At 36.4% G+C, this 17565-nt stretch overlaps 1 protein-coding gene across 1 annotated transcript in view; it reads right to left on the bottom strand.

The window, feature by feature from the left end:
* The window catches only part of LOC129020588 (zinc finger protein 85), a 31728-nt gene that overhangs the window by 7306 nt on the left and 6857 nt on the right, over positions 1-17565 (bottom strand). The window contains exons 2-3 of the mRNA XM_054465157.2: positions 13517-13643; positions 12630-12728 (exon numbers count right to left, since the gene is read on the bottom strand). Of these exons, the coding sequence (XP_054321132.1) occupies positions 12630-12728; positions 13517-13643 (226 nt within the window). The remainder of the gene's footprint in view (positions 1-12629; positions 12729-13516; positions 13644-17565) is intronic.

Here is a 17565-nt window from a genome sequence, read left to right as displayed (position 1 = left end):
AGCTGCAAGATAAAAATGATGGGTCATTTATAAGCATAGTCTTATGAGAAAACTAGTAAATTTGTCATGAAAATTTTGCAAGCCAGAAGGGAACTGTGTGATATTATAATAGTCCTGAAATTAGTAAAAAAAAGTATATTGGCACTGCATATGCCCTGTATATCAAAGATGCTGAAAATAACATAATGTAAGAAAACAACATATTATTATATAAAAATGCATAACTTTCTGGGAAAGATATGCACATATCCAAAATTAGAATTCCTTAGCATTATTATAATGGTGCCAAAAACATTTTTAGTTATTCTCTAAAAGTTGAAAAATAAAAACACTAATTATTATAAACACCCATTAATGTACTTACAAGATAAAGATATAATTAGCAACATCGATAAGAAAGTTGAGAGCAGATATAATGAGATTTTTTCTATACCACTAAAGTTCATTTTTTACCAGAATTAAATATGCTGTTGCATCTTTTAGAGATTTTATGTAATCCCCAAGGTACCACAAAAAAATCTGTACAGAGGTATAAAATTTCAAAAAGTGAAAGCATATTAGTACAAAAATAAAAACAACACAAAGAAAGAAAGAGAGAAAATTGGGAACAAAGATACAAGAATCAAATAAAACAATAAAATAACATTTGTCAGTCTTTCTGTTTCAGAAAATTAAATATATATAAAATTAACTTTTTAATTAAAAGACATACTTTCAATAAAGGGATTTATTAAAAAAAAATTAAAAACCAGGATTCAACTTGCCTTTCTACAAGGGTCAGTTGAGATCTAATGATAAAGAAAAACTGAAAGTGGCAAGATGGAAGTAGACATTCCATGCAAATTTTAACCAAATGAGAGCAGAAGAGGTCAAGCTACGTCTTAAGTTAATACTGTCATATTTTATAAAATTTACTTTAAAGTCAAAACTCCAAAGAGACAAAGAAGGATATTAAACAATAATAGATTCACTCACTGGGAACCTCTGAAAAATTTCTATATACATTTGTGGTGTGTGTGTGTGTGTGTGTATCTCACATTAAAGTTCCAAATATATAAAGCAAATAATGCCAGAACTGATGAAACACATACAGTGCAATATAATTATAGTAAGATATTTCAATACCTACTTTCTATAATAAAAATAAAACAAGACAGAATATTAGAAGGGAAGAGATAACTTTAAGGCAATATAAAACAATTACTTCTAACAGAGGTATAGAGAACACTCCTCAGTAACATCAGGATATACACATTTCTCAATAGCTCATACAACATTCTTTTTGACAGACCACATGATAGGACAAAAAAGAAGTCTTAACAAATTTTTAAAACTAAAATTTTATAAATTACTCTTTATGATAAAAATGGAATCGGTATAATTAATGTTGTAAAGATGTTCATACTGCTTAATGTAATCTGCAGATTTAAGGCAATGTTTTTAAAACTTGTCATTGCATTTTTGAAGAAATAGAAACAGCAACCTCAGAAGTATATGGAATCTCAAAAGACAATAAAGTACCCAACAATCTTCAAAAAAAGAAACAACGTCTGAGGCATTACAGTTCCTGATTTCAAACACAGCACAAAGCTACAAAATTAAAACAACTTGGTATAAGTATAAAGCTGAAAAGGTAGACTAATAAGAGAATGCAGTACATACATAATGTATATGTCATATAAAGAGTCATTTGCTTACCCATAATTATTGCAGCATTGTTACTGAAAGCCAATGGGTGAAAGCAATGCAAATTTCTGTCACTAAACCATTCAGCAGATTTAATTTGAAATATAAAAGTACTGGAATAGGCCAGGTGCGGTGGCTCAAACCTGTAATCCCAGCACTTTGGGAGGCCAAGGCAGGTGGATCACTTGAGGTCAGGAGTTTGAGACCAGCGTGTCCAACATGGTGAAACCCCACCTCCACTAAAAATACAAAAATTAGCTGGGCATGGTGGTGCATGCCTGTAATCTCAGCTACTTGAGAGGCTGAGGCAGGAGAATTGCTTGAACCCAGGAGGCGGAAGTTGCAGTGAGCCAAGATTGCACCATTGCACTCTGCACTCCAGCCTGGGTGACAGAGGGAAACTCCATCTCAAAAAAACAAAAAACAAAATACTGGAATATCCCTCAGTTTTCAAAAAGCAGGAAATATTCTGACAACTGTAAAGATAAGTTTTGATGACATTATGCCAAATAAAATGAGCCAGCCACAGAAAGACAGAGATTGTATAAGATATTTAAAGTAGTTACAACCTTAGACAAGGAAAACAGAGTGGTGTTTCAAAAGTGCCACAAAATAGGAAAAATTGGTAGTTGTTTAATGTATATTCAGATTCAGCTTTACAAGATAAAAACATTTTGGTGATATGTTGTATAACAATGTCAATATAATTAAGATGACTAAACTGAATATTTAAAAATATTTTATTATAAATTTTGTTATGTTTTTGATAAGTAAAAATAAACAGAAATACCTAAAAAAGATACAGAGTAATGATAGTTTTTATATTATCTTAAAATTCAAAAGTGTTTCTCCCACACAGAATATAGATTCACAAATAAATAAGATGATAAAAGTAGAAGAATTTTTATGACTACTCACCCACACAGGATTAAACAACCATTCACAACCAAACTACACAACAAATACACAAGTTATAGGAAAATAGAAATAATATTTATACAGGCAAACAAACATAAACACATTAGCAACAGACATATGGCTGATTCATATTTGATTTTGCTTCACACTCATAAATTGCAGAGTTAAATATTTTCATACACAATATAAACTAAAACATCCAAACACAATTAACTAATGTGAGCTGGAATACCCTTAAATATAAAACACAAAAATATAAAAGAGCAAAACAAAATTAAAACATGAAATGTAAAACTTATTGGACACTGTCAAGTAGAACAATATATTCATGAAAAAAATCATAGAAGAATATAGCAAAAAAGTAATACAGAGGTTACTTGAAGATTAAAAAAAGCTGAGAACTTTCCAAATTATGATGTAATAAAAAATCATTAACCAATACTACTTGAAAATATGTTTATAATTATATATTAATATAAGTATATAAAAATATATAATATACTACTAATTATAATGATTTTACTTCAAAAACAAGATAAAAACAAAGACTTTTCAAAATAAAAGGTGAGGGTATTCATCACCCCTAGCACAGTCCTACAAAAACTGCTACATGGTTGCCAGGCACAGTGGCTCATGCCTGTAAATCCTACAGTTTTAAGAGGCCAAGGCAGTCACATCACTTGAGACTAGGAGTTGAAGATCAGCCTGAGCACACAGTGAGACACTGCATACAAAATAAAAAAGAAAGGCTAAATGAACCCATTATTTTAAAAAATAAAATGATGCTGAACAGCATCATAAAAACATATATAAATAAAAAACTCTCTATTAATTATAAATATATCAACACATATAAAATTATTTATTATCAAAATAATGGTGCATAAAATGCTTAAATTTCCTCTGTAGAATATGAAAAACAAAATATAAATCTGTTAATAGATACACAACATAAAATAATATTTAATACCAATAACAAACTGGAAAATATAGAGTCATATAAGCTGAAAGTAACAATGGAAAAACATTTTATTACATGCAAATATAACCACAATTGAGTGAGACACTCATAATTATATTAGACATTATATGCTTTAAGTCAAGTACTAGCATCAGACAAAGATTGATATTATACAATAGTAAGATGGGTCAATTTACCAGGAACCTATAACTGTTATGCCTATTTATTTATGTGTATATGTATATACAACATTAGGGCTCCAAAATATATAAAGCAAATACTGACAAAAGTGAAGCAAGAAATACTTAGCAACATAATAATTGTAGACATCAAGACCCCATTTTTAATAATAGAAAATTCAGAGAAAAGATCAATAAGAAAACAGAAAACTTAGACAACGTTACAGAATATATTATTTTGCACATAGAGGAATACCTGAGAGTGGATAATTTATAAATAAAAAAGGTTTGTTTGGCTCATGGTTGGGCAGACTGTACGTGTGTGCCGGCATCTGCCTCTGGCGGAAGGTTTCAGTAAGCTTCCACAATGGTGGAAGGCCAAGAGTAAGTGGACATATCACATAGTAAAAGACAGAACCAAATGTGAGGTGAAGGAGCCAGGTTCTTTTAATGAGGCAGCTTTCATTTGAATTAACAATGTAAACTTTTTGATTACCAAGAGGATGGTACAAAGCCATTCATGAGAAATTTGCCCCATGATCTAAAACATCTCCCACCAGGTTCCATATCCAACACTGAGGATTACATTGCAGCATGAGATTTGAAGAACACGAACATCTAAACCACATCACAGACCAACTAGGATTAACAGACACGTACAAAACTTTTTAGTCAAAAGCAAGAGAATACACAATATTCTTATTTGCACCTTGTGTATTCTGTTAGGACACATAAGAAATCTTATTAAATTTAAGAATACTGGCTGGGTGAAGAGGCTCATACCTACAATCCCAACACTTTGGGAGACCAAGGTGGGAGGATCATTTGGAGCCAGAAGTTTGAGACTAGACTGGGCAACAAAGTGAGACCCTATCTCTACAAATAATCAAAAAATTAGCCAGGCATAGTACTGCATGTCTGTAGTCCAAGCTACTCGGGAGGCTGAGGTGGAAGAATCACTTGACCCCAGAAGGTTGAGGCTGCAGTGGGCCAAAATCATGCTACTGCATTCCAGACTGGGTGACAGAGTAAGATTCTGTGTCAAAATAACAATGACAACAACAACAAATAAATTTAAGCAGACAAAAATTACACACTGTGTGTTTTCTTACCAAAATTGAATGCAACTAGGAATTAAAAGCAAAAGTAAAACTGGAAAATCCAAAATTATGTAAAAATAAAACACACGCTTCAACATATTCTTGCTCAAGGTTCAAAAAAATTAATTTTTCAAAGATGTCAATACAAACTACAGTGGCAAACAAATTCAATATAATCTAACTAGAAATCCCAATACCACAATTTTTTACAGAAATATTGTTTAAAATTTGATTATAAACTATAGCCAAACACCCATGAAAAAGAACAGAGGCATTATACTTCTTGATTTAAAAACACAATAGGCTGGCAAGGTGGCTCACGTCTGTAATCCCAGCACTTTGGGAGGCCAAGACAGGTGGATCATGAGGTCAGGAGTTCGAGACCAGTCTGGCCAACATACTGAAACCCTGTCTCTACCAAGAATACAAAAAATTAGCCAGGTGTGGTGGTGGGTGCCTGTAATCCCAGCTACTCAGGAGGCTGAGGCAGGAGAATCACTTGAACCTGAAAGGCAGAGGTTGCAGTGAGCTGAGATTATGCCATTGCACTCCAGCCCGGGAGACAGTGAGAGATTCCGTCTCAGGAAAAAAAAAAAAAAAAAAAAAAAAAAATTGACAATAATAATAATAATAATAAAAGCTATGATAACAAAAACAATGTGGTACTGACACAAAAACAGATAAACAGATGAAAGAACAGAATAGAGAGCACAGAAATAAACTCTTCTGTATATGATCAAATGATCTTGTAAAGTTGCCATGAGCACACAATAGAAAAAAAGATAATCTCTTCAAGACATAATGTTGAAAACTGGATATCAACATGGATACAATGAAGATGGATTATTTCCTTGAACCACATATGAAAAACATTTTTAAATAAAATACCCAGATATAAAAATAAAGGGGGAAAGACATGACATTGGTCTTGGCACTATTTTCCTAGATATGACATTAAATGCATGAACAACAAAGAAAAGAACGGTAAAATTTAACTGCACTACACTTCAAAGTTTCTGCACATCAAAGAAAACATTCAATAGAGTGACAATGCCTCCTAGGAAATAGGTAAAAATATTTGCAAATCACATATCATAGAAGTTAATATTGAGAATATATAACCAACTTGTAAAACTGAACAATAAAGTTGAATAATTTTATTTAGGAATGAACAAATAATTGAACTAAATTTTTCTCAAAAAGAATACACAAATGGGAAAAAGCATTTGAAAGGAAATGCGGCCAGGCACGGTGGCTCATGCCAGTAATCCCAGCACTTTGGGAGGCTGAGACGGGTGGATCACTTGAGGTCAGGAGTTCGAGACCAGCATAACCAACATGGTGAAACCCCGTCTCTACTAAAAATACAAAAATTAGCCGAGTGTTGCAGCATGTGCCTGTAATCCCAGCTACTTGAGAGGCTGAGGAGAACTGCTTGAACCCCGGAGGCAGAGGTTGCAGTGAGCTCAGATCACGCTACTGCACACCAGCCTGGAGCAAGACTCCATCTGGGACAGGAAGGGTGGGGGGAGGGAAGAAAGGAAATGCAAAATTACTGATTTGTAGAGAAATGCATAAAAATCACAATGAATAACAAAATCACTTCACACCCATTAGAATGGCCACTACAAAATATCAAAAAAAACCCACCAAATTTGTTGCTGATGCAATGAAAATAAAACCCATATTAATTGGTGGAAAACAAGGATGCAGTCATTATTTTAAAATGTTATAAATGTTCCTCAGATAATTAAAACTGGAATTATCATTAAGTACAGCAATCACATTTATGAATGTATATCCGAAATATGCAACACAGAACCTGGGAGACATATTTGAGCATCCATGTTTATTGTACCAGTATTTACATAAGCCAAAAAATTGAAGCAACCCAGATGTCCCTTGATTTATAAACACATCAAAAAATGTAACATATACATACAATGAAATATTTTTTCAGATTTAAAACAGATTATCTTGTAACAATTTAAGATAACCTTTGAGAATATTTTGTCACTTAAAATAAGCTAGTAATAAATGATAGAAACTATATTATTCTAGTTATATGAGATATCTTAAGTGGTCACACTCAAAAAAACAGAAAGTGGAAGGGTGTTTGTCAAGGGCACCAGAGAGGGTAAAATGGGTTGCTGTTACTTAATGGGTATTGAGTTTTTGTTTTACAAGATGTAAAATTTCTAGAAGTCTTTTGCATAACAATGTGAATATACTTAACATTCCTGAAATATAAAGCTATTTTTGTTTTTTGGAGACAGGGTCTCACTTCATCACCTAAACTGGAGTGCAGTGGCACAATTATGGTTGACTATAGCCTGAAATTCCCAGGCTCAAGTAATCCTCTTTCTTCAATCTTCCAAAGATCTGGGACCACAGGTGCACAACAAAATGCCAGGCCATTTTAAAGAAAATTTGTAGAGAAGGAGTCTCCATATGTTGCCCAGGGTGGTCTCAAACTTTTGGGTTCAAGTTACCCTCTTGTCTTGGCCTCTCCAAATCTCTGGGATTACAGATGAGAGCCACAACCATGCCTGGCCCTAAAATGCACACTTCAATAGATTTAAGATGACAAACTTTATGCGTTTTAAAAACAATTTTTCTAAAGAAAAAAACTGAAAACAATATAGAATTATAAATCTTTTCAGGAATTACCTTCATATCACAAAAGTGTTTTTTTTTTCACATAAAGGAAATATATATTCATTATTAAACACATGGTAAAAATAAGACTATCTCCATAATTAATCACTTAAACAAGATGAAACAACCATTGAAAATCAGCTAAGAGGTCAGGCATGGTGGCTCACATCTGTAATTTACCCCAGCACTTTGGGAGGCCAAGGTGGGTGGATCACCTGAGGTCAGGAGTTCGAGAGAAGCCTTACCAACATGGAGAAACCCCGTCTCTACTAAAAATACAAAATTACCTGGGTGTGGTGGGGCATACCTGTAATCCCAGCAACTCGGGAGGCTGAGGCAAGAGAATCGCTTGAATCCAGAAGGCAGAGATTGCGGTGAGCTGAGATTGTGCCATTGCACTCCAGACTGGGGGTCATATTTACAGATAGGCACACACACATATATAATCAGATTGTATTAGACATATGGCTGATTTACATCTTAATTAAACCTCACATTGACTTAATGTGTACAAACAGAATTGCAAGTTATCTAAAATTATAATGTGTAAGTAAAACCAAAAAACGCAATAAACTGATATTAAGAAACCTACACTACCTGGGCGTGGTGGCTCAGGCCTGTAATCTCAGCACGTTGGGAGGCCGAGGTGGGTGGGTCACTAGGTAAGGAGTTCGAGACCAGCCTGGCCAATACAGTGAAACCCCATCTCTACTAAATATACAAAAATTAACCAGGCATGCTGGTGTGTGCCTGTAGTCCCAGCTACTTGGGAGGCTGAGGCAGAAGAATCGCTTGAACTGGAAGGCAGAGGTTGCAGTGAGCTGAGATCACACCACTGCACTCCAGCCTGGGTGACAGAGCAAGACTCTGTCTCAAAAAACAAAACAAAACAGAAAACAAGCCTACACTTAAAAAACACACTAATACAGAACTGCAAGACAGTAATAAATGTTTACTCCTACACTCTGGTTTGCAATATTGATGTACCATTAAGAAAGAATGTGTCTAGACAACAATATTTGACTGTGTACTCATGCAAAGCAGGTATTTTGAATCATTGGCAGGCACTGTATGGCAGTAAAATTTCAGAGAAAATGCAGTATAAGCATAAACAGAATATTGTAATGAGAAACTTTCTATAATCATTTAAAAGAAACAAGAGATAAATTTTGTTTTAAATATATGCATTTTTACACAAAATGAAACTGCTGCAATCCAAATTTAGAAGCAAATAGCCTTATACTGCTAAATAAAATACACACACACACATATATATATACACACAAACACACACATATATAGCAGAATATGGTTAGAGCCTCTGATATATAAAACAAATATTTGGGAATAAATTATGCTATTATTTAGATTTAGGCTGAAGAAAGTGGGTGAATATCCTCTAATTCCGTTTTGCCTGCAGCAAACTTAAATTTATAAGTAACTATTTTAATAAATATGGAGTGCCTACTAATTGTATAATTTACTTCAGGCATAACATGTAAATTCTAGCATATTGTTCTAAATGTCTGAATCTAAAATTACAGACAAGTTTGAAATGAAAAATAGAAAGAAAAATGTATATAGAGAGTAACATCAGCAAGATGGAAAAATAAAAGGTGCCCTACTTTCTTATGCCCCAACAGCAAGAAAATTTTTTCAGCCAATTGTGACAAAAATGCCCTTATGAGAGAGCCAGGCATCATGGCTCACCCCTATAATGACAGCTACATGGTACACTGAGGTTGGAGAATTGCTTCAGGCCAGGATTTCAACAGCATCCTAGGACAAATGCGGTGGCTCACGCCTGTAATTCCAGCACTTTGGAAGGTTGAGGTGGGAAGGTTAAGGTCATAAGTTCAAGATCAGCTTATCCAATGTGGCAAAACCATTGCCTAAAAATACAAAAATTTTTTGTATTTATTCTACTAAAAATACAAAAATTAGCCCTGTGTGGTGGTGTGTGCCTGTAATTTCAGCTACTTAGGAGGCTGAGGCATGATAATCACTTAAACCCAGGAGGAGATGGGAGTGAGCCAAGATATGCCACTGCACTAAAGCCTGTGTGACAGAGTGAGACTCCGTCTCAAAAACAAAAAACAAGACTAGCCTGGGTTCTGAAGCAAGACCCCATCTCCAAAATAAGTGCCTTTAAGAGCTTTGAGATCCAGGGAGGGACTTGTGAAACTGATAAAGCCCAAGATTGAGGAGTATACTTTTCAGAAGGCAGGCCCTCATTCAGGTGGCAAACTACAGAAACTCTGTTCTTGACTATAGACCAAAGAAATGGCCCACCCAGCTTGGTCATCCCAAACTCCTGCTAGCCACAGTATGAAAGAGGCCCTGCCCTTCCGGAGGCCTGGAGGAAGACACCAATTTATAGACATGCAGACAGGCCTGCAGACCTTGGCCTTTACTGTGATCCCCAAAGCAGTTTAATGACTCAGTTCCAGCTCCCTAAGCCACAGTTTATGGCCAGTTCTGCCTACATAGAAACCCACAGTGTCCCGGAGAAATGCTCTCTGGTATTCAGTGAAAGCCATACTCATCCACATCCTGATATAAGCCCTGCCATTAGCAGACTCGACTGCAGAAACCTGCCCTAGTGTCTGCTCTATATATAGAAGTCCTGAAAGATATTCAGTTTGTCCAAAAATAAAATGGGAGTTACAGCTACCCAAGCCTCTTATAACAAACCAACTAAAGGTGGACCCTAGTGCAGACCCAGCAGCCTTCTGATCAAGCTACAATTCCTCTGCACTATAGATCCAGTGGGCATCCCATCACCCTGGGGGCCCAACGGAAGATCTTTACCTTCTGAAACTGGTTTATGAAAACTTGAAGAGGGCCAGGCGCTGAGGCTCATGCCTATAATCCAAGCACTTTGGGAGGCTGAGGTGGGTGGATCATGAGGTCAGGAGTTTGAGACCCACCTGGCCAATATGGTGAAACTTCGTCTCTACTAAAATACAAAAAATTGGCCAGACATTGTGGTGCACGCCTTTAGTCACAGCTGCTTGGGAGGCTGAGGCAGGGGAATCACTTGAACCCAGGAGGCGGAGGTTGCAGTGAGCCGAGATCGTGCCACTGCACTCCAGCCTGATGACAGAGTGAGACTCCATCTCAAAAACAAAAAACAAAAAACAAAAACCCAAAAAACAAAACAAAAAAACCCCAAAAACTTGAAGAGCTGTTTGCTCATTCAAATTCATACACACCAATGCAAAACTATACTGTGCTCATTGTAAAATATGAAATAGAGGTTCCTCTTCAAATGGACTTTCCTCCTCATGTAATTAGGAATAAATAGTAACTTTTCTTAGAAGCAAAATGTATTCAAAGACCTGTGCTGACATTATCAGATATCTGCTAGCCATAATAAACAATTCAATGCTTTGTGTTCTTAGCTCCCACATTTTATCCTAAATATTTGCCTTGTCATGCTTATACTGGTCCAAGCAAGCATTAGGTCATAGCCTGTTCCTATTCCTTATTTGGAGGTGTTTTTACCTTTCTCAGCATTCCACAAGTTGCTCTCTCCTTCCTTTGTTTTCCTCTGCCTTTGCCTCTTTTAGAAAGTTCTAAGTCACTAGCCAACTGGGACAAATAAAGAATGTGAGGTCCTGTTGTATAGCCAATGGAAACCGGACATAGCAGTAGGGTGGACGCATCAGGTTATAAATGACCCTGCCTCCTTTGTTTAGTGTATTCTCGTGGCAAAACTGCTGACGAGTATACTCTTTCTGCAGAAAGTAAACTAGCCTTGCTGAGAGATCCTTTGTCTCTCAAAGGATTTTTGTGACACCAAGCACCCATTCCCAATACGATTGTCAATGTTTCTATTTTATTATAGCACTGGAAGTATGTGGCAGAAGAATTAGTCAAAAAATTGTTTTAAAGCCATTGAAATTGAAGACAAATAAGTAAAAGTTGCTGGTTGTAGATCATATAATCTTATATATAGAAAACCATGAATAGTACATTAAAACCTGTCTAAACTAATAAATACACTCAGTAAATTAGCAAAATATAAAATTAACATACAAGTATAAATTAGGGTTCCATATACATAAAACAAACTATCTGATAAAGAAAACAATCTTTTTTATAATAGCATCAAAATAATAAATTTCTGAGAACAAATTTAACCAAAGAGGTAAAACATTTTTACACTGGAAGATAAAATATATCATAGAAAGGAACTAGAGAAGACACAAATTTTAAAATATTTTATGTCTATAGATTGAAAGAATAAATACTGTTAAAGTGACATGTTATACAAAGTAACATATAGATTCAACAAACTCCCTATCAAAATTCTAGTGGTAGCCAGGCATGGTGGCTCATGCCTGTAATCCTAGCACTTTGGGAGGCCAAGGCAGGTGGATCACCTGAGGTTGGGAGTTTGAGACCAGCCTGACCAACATGGAGAAACCCTGAGGCAGAGGTTGCGGTGAGCCGAGATCACACCATTGCACTCCAGCCTGGGTAACAAGAGCGGAAAAAAAAAAAAAAAAAATTCTAGTGGCATCTTTTACAGTAATGAAAAATACAATTCTAAAACATACATGAAACTATAATAAACTCTGAATAGCCAAAGCAATCTTGAGGTAAAAGAACAAAGCATAGGGGCATCATACTTTATAATTTCAAACTATATTTCAAGACTGTAGTAATACAAACAGGATGTAATGTGCAGAAAAATGAACAAAAAAACTCCCAATGGAACAGAAACCACTACTCACATATTTCAAACATGATGCCAAAATACAATTAAAAATATTGTTTAACACAGACTTTTTCAAAATTATGCAGATATTTGTGTGTCCCCCAAAACAATGAAAAAGCAGTCAGACTGTGCAGTCTCTTATATGCCATGAAGAGGACTTTGGCTCTAACTGCAAACTTGAAGATCACCGAAGGGAAATTAGAATCCTTAGAAAATTTAAAAGCATAAGACAGAAGATGCCCCCATGTGAGAGCAAAAAAGAAAGAAAGAAATCTCAGGCTTCTGAGAAACTATTTTCTTTGGAACACAGCTTCCTAAATCACATTTTAAGGACTGGCTTTCTCTTTGGCCTTTGGACCTCTTATGTGTCATCTGTTGTATTCATTTTCACTTTCACCTACCTGTGGGTTTGGCCACCATGATCTCATGTCTCTTCATACTCCATGCCTCTTTTCCTTGCTCCAGACAAGTGATCAGGTCTGGCTTAGAAACAGCAATACCTGTTTTATTAAAAATAAATAATATAAATCTTGCTTATATTTTCTAATGACCAATCTAGTAATGTGCTTAGCTAGTAAATTAATCCCAAAATACTAATTTATAACAGATATTTCCAAATATTTAAAAAATATTTTTGATTTGTAGGTTTTTTTTTTTTTTTTTGAGATGGGGTCTCGCTCTCGCTCTGTCACCTAGGCTGGAGTGCAATGGTGTGATCTCATCTTACTGCAAGCTCCACCTCCTGGTTCACGCCATTCTCCTACCTCAGCCTCCTGAGTAGCCGAGACTACAGGTGCCTGCCACCACGCCCAGCTAATTTTTTGTATTTTTAGTAGAGACGGGGTTTCACCATGTTATCCAGGATGGTCTTGATCTCCTGACCTCGTGATCCGTCCACCTCAGCCTCCCAAAGTGCTGGGATTACAGGCAGGAGCCACCACGCCTGGCCCAGTTTCTTAATTTTACTATCCAGTACTATTGAATCAAAAATTGGTGTTGGCAATTACATTTTAAGGTGTGGGTAAAAATATTTTATGCCACTAAATTTGTGGAATTTAATAATCTAGAGTGAAGGATACAGATCAGCTCAGGAATTTGGAAAGTTAAGGTCAAAATGAAACATCTTGCAGAAATTCTTTTCTACATGTATTAATCCCCAAGATTTTCTTGAAAACAGGGATCTGAAACTAATTTATGCAAAGCACACTTTACCAGAAAAACATTCCACAAATAAAAGAAATAAAACCTTTAGGGCATATTAGAAATTGTGTATTGAAGTTATCCTCACCCAGGAAGACCAGGTTTCTGTAGTTCTCTAACATCACATTCCTATATAAATTCCGCTGTGCAGTGTCCAGGCAATGCCACTCCTCCAGGGAGAATTCTATGGCCACATCCCTAAATGTCAATGGTCCCTGAAAGATACACACACATACACACAGACACACAGACACACACACACACACACACACACACATATAATTACCAACTGGTTATGAAAAGCATTTTTAATTTGACTCAAGACGAAATGAGAGAGTACAGGTAACTCTTTCTGACTTACAGGAGTGACTAAAATTATAAAATAAAATAATTTTTTTAACACACAAATATTCTCTAATATATTTTTTAACTCCAAGAAAAGAGAGTGGCATAAGATCCACAATATCAGTGTATACATGATACTTTTCTGGATGATATAGTATAAAATTAAGGGCATAAAATGTGTATTTTGGAATGCTGTATATGCATTCTACAGAATGAGTTGTGTATATTTTTCAGACGGAAAAGACAGGTTGAGTTAGAAGGTACTTTTTAAATTTTAATGTGTACAATAAACTGGAGAACTTGTTAATGCAGATTATTTTTTTCAGATGATCTGGAATAAAGTCTGATTGTCTGAATTTCTAACAAGCTCACCAGTAAGGTTAATGTTTTTGGCCAAGAAGAATATTTTGTCAAGCATCCAATAAGGGGAAGAGCCTGTGTTTTTCCTAATTTTTCTGACCTGTAAACAAAGGTAAGAGCTTTGACTTTCCAAAGACAGATATATGCAAAAAAAACCTATGAAAAAAGGGCAGCTGCTGGATTAACTGTGATGGTTTATGCACATTAGCTGCATTAAGATAATAATGAAGAAAAAATAATTAACTCTATAGTGACAAAATCTGTCAGAGAGCTCTTTAACCAAGTGAATCATTAACATGAACTGCACTAGGACAATTTTTTTTTTTTTTTTGAGATGGAGTCTCGCTCTGTTGCCCAGGCTGGAGTGCAGTGGTGCAATCTCAGCTCACTGCAAACTCCGCCTCCTGGGTTCACAGCATTCTCCCGCCTCAGCCTCCCAAGTAGCTGGGACCACAGGTGCCCGCCACCATGCCCGGCTAATTTTTCTTTTTTTTTGTATTTTTAGTAGAGACAGGGTTTCACCATTCCCAGGATGGTCTCGATCTCCTGACCTTGTGATCCGCCTGTCTTGGCCTCCCAAAGTGCTGGGATTACAGGCTGAGCCACCGCGCCCATCCTAAGACAAATTTTTAGGATGTGTTGATGCACATGAAATGACACAGCATCACAGCTGTGATACTGCTCCTCCAAAACTATAGTCTGAATTTTAACATTAAAATATCAGTTTTATGCAAAGTTCAGGATACAGATATCTTTCCTGTTCCATAATTTGTAATAGTAATTTTAAGTCATCTCTCTTTAGCACCCTAAGGAGCAGGTATCTCCTGACAAATTTTTTTTTAGAACTTTCCGGGTGATAAATGTCATCTTGTTTAACTAAGCATTTCCTTGATCCTGTTTTGCACAGATGTAATGTAGAATACAGATGGAACCTCAACATTACATGTTTTCCATCTTTACAAATGACTCCAGGTTTCCCCCAATAGAAATCTTGAGTAACCACACCTTTTCATGTTCAAGAGCCACAAAGCGAACATTTTTAATAGTGCAGATTATAAATTTGTGGTAGGAATTCTGCATGGCATATAAGAAGCCACGATGTAAAGAATGTAGAAAGGGCTCTGGTTATATAGAAAAAAATACTTTTCAGACACCCTTGACTATCATAAGAATTTTTAAAAGTAGTTAAACTCTTTAGGGAGGAGTAATACAATAGAGAAGTAATGATTTGCATGGCATTCTAGGAGGCAAAGTGGACACAGCTCTTGATCTGAGACATGTTTTGCTTTAAAAAAAAAAGCAATTTTTTTTCCTCTTTCTCCTCCTTTTCTGGGAATCCTTTCCAGATGAGATTCTTTGAACAAATTACAGCTGCATGTTGAGAATATGTCTTTAAAGATGTCAGCATCACCTGCTTATCTGCTACCACCAGACCCACAGGCAGAAGGATCAAGACCTGCAGAAAAAGCTCACTCATTTCTGTCCCTTATAATGGAAGAGATTCAGGAACAATGAGCTGCTCCATGGATATCAAAATACGTTTCACTTTTCCTGTTCTCAGGTGCCCTCCCCTGTCATAGACACCAGCAATTTCTGCTACAATAATGAAAATATGGGCCATGGCCAGGCTTGGTGGCTCATGCCTGTAATCCCAGTACTTTGGGAGGCCGAGGCAGGCAGATCATGAGGTCAGAAGATTGAGACCATCCTGGCTAACACGATGAAACAGCATCTCTACTAAAAATACAAAAAGTTAGCCAGGTGTGGTGGCATGTGCCTGTAGTCCCAACTACTCAGGAGGCTGAAGCAAGAGAATCGCTTGAACCCAGGAGGCAGAGGTTGCAGGGAGCCGAGATTGCACCACTGCACTCCAGTGAAACTCCATCTCAAAAAAAAAAAAAAAAGAAAAGAAAAAAGCAAAAGAAAATATGGGCCACATTGCTCTGTCCCTACCAAACCCAAACAGAAACAGTTCTGTGGCCACCCTTTAGTGCAAAGGTGGAACTTAACTCACGAATGTACCTGGAACACCTGATACTTGATTCTGGCCTCAACTTAAGAGTCACATGAGGCACTTCATTACTACAACATGGCTGCTTCGCCCTAGAACAATAAACAGAATCTGTGGAAAGGCCACAAGTAATGAGATTTCTGCAAATTGGCCATGGAATCCTAATGAGAAGCCTGGGCTGATAACCAATTAGCTAAGCATTGCCTCTCAAGTTTTAATGAGCTTATAAATCACTTGGTAATTTTGGCTCCATCCTATGTAATGTGATTCTGCAGGTTTGAAAAGAGTCCATGAATAGGTAACAACGCTGTCAGTGCTGATGTTGCTTCCCTTGGGCTCATTATTAGCATTAGAGAAAGCAGGCACAGCAAAGGTTCCCTTACACTCAGCACTCTTGTCACAACCAAATACTTCTGGTACGAATAAAGACAACCCATCTCTGCCAGGCGCAGTGGCTCATGCGTGTAATCTCAGCACTTTGGGAGGCCGAGGCGGGTGGATCACCAGAGGTCGGGAGTTTGAGACCAGCCTGACCAACATGGAGAAACCCAGTCTCTACTAAAAATACAAAAAATTAGCTGGGTGTGGTGGTGCATGCCTGTAATCCCAGCTACTAGGGAGGCTGAGGCAGAAGAATCACTTGAACCTGGGAGGCAGAGGTTGCGGTGGGCCAAGATCGTGCCATTGCACTCCAGTCTGGGCAGCAAGAGCGAAACTCTGTCTCTAAATAAATAAATAAAATCCATCTCCATCCTAAAATATCATATTCTTTGCTGGCTCATTAAAGTTTACAGAGGAAACAGAAGGCAGCAATGTCTGAATAAGCCTGCATTTGGCAACAACATGTACACATGTACTAATGCAAGATATATTAAGCAGGAACTATGTACTCAAAAGGATGTTAAAAAGCACTGTGTTGGCCATAACACATTACGTGATTTCATCATCATAACACCCTGAAAGATGTTATTGTTTAATAATTCTTAGGATTTAAATAAAGAGCCCAGCCTTTCCATTTCTTCTTGTTTCTCTGTCATTGATTTTTTTTTTAATTGCATAGAAGAAAAGTTAAATATAGACAGATGAGAGGAATACAGAAAGGAAAGTTTAATGTATTTTAGAGAAGTTTTTACTGTGTTTGTATTTAATTTTATGTGACTTGCAGAGCAACTACTGGATTTGCAAAAATAGAAAACAGGTTGTTAAATAGAATGTTTCTGCAAGCACTCGCTTTAATACAGAATTTAAAAATTAAGACCCTAAAATACATAATTTATTTTTACCATTTATCTGTTTTGGGGTTTAAGGAAATTGTGAGCATTAACTCTAGAAAGGCAGAAGGATTCACCAGACAAAAACTCTGATCTCTTTTTTTTTTTTTTAGTTGGAGTCTTGCTCTGTCACCCAGGCTGGAGTGCAAT

The sequence above is a fragment of the Pongo pygmaeus genome, chromosome 20 (assembly GCF_028885625.2).
Source record: "Pongo pygmaeus isolate AG05252 chromosome 20, NHGRI_mPonPyg2-v2.0_pri, whole genome shotgun sequence".
Classification (NCBI taxonomy): Eukaryota; Metazoa; Chordata; class Mammalia; order Primates; family Hominidae; genus Pongo; species Pongo pygmaeus.
Note: the sequence above shows the minus strand (reverse complement) of the source record. Positions and strands in the feature narration are given on the sequence as shown.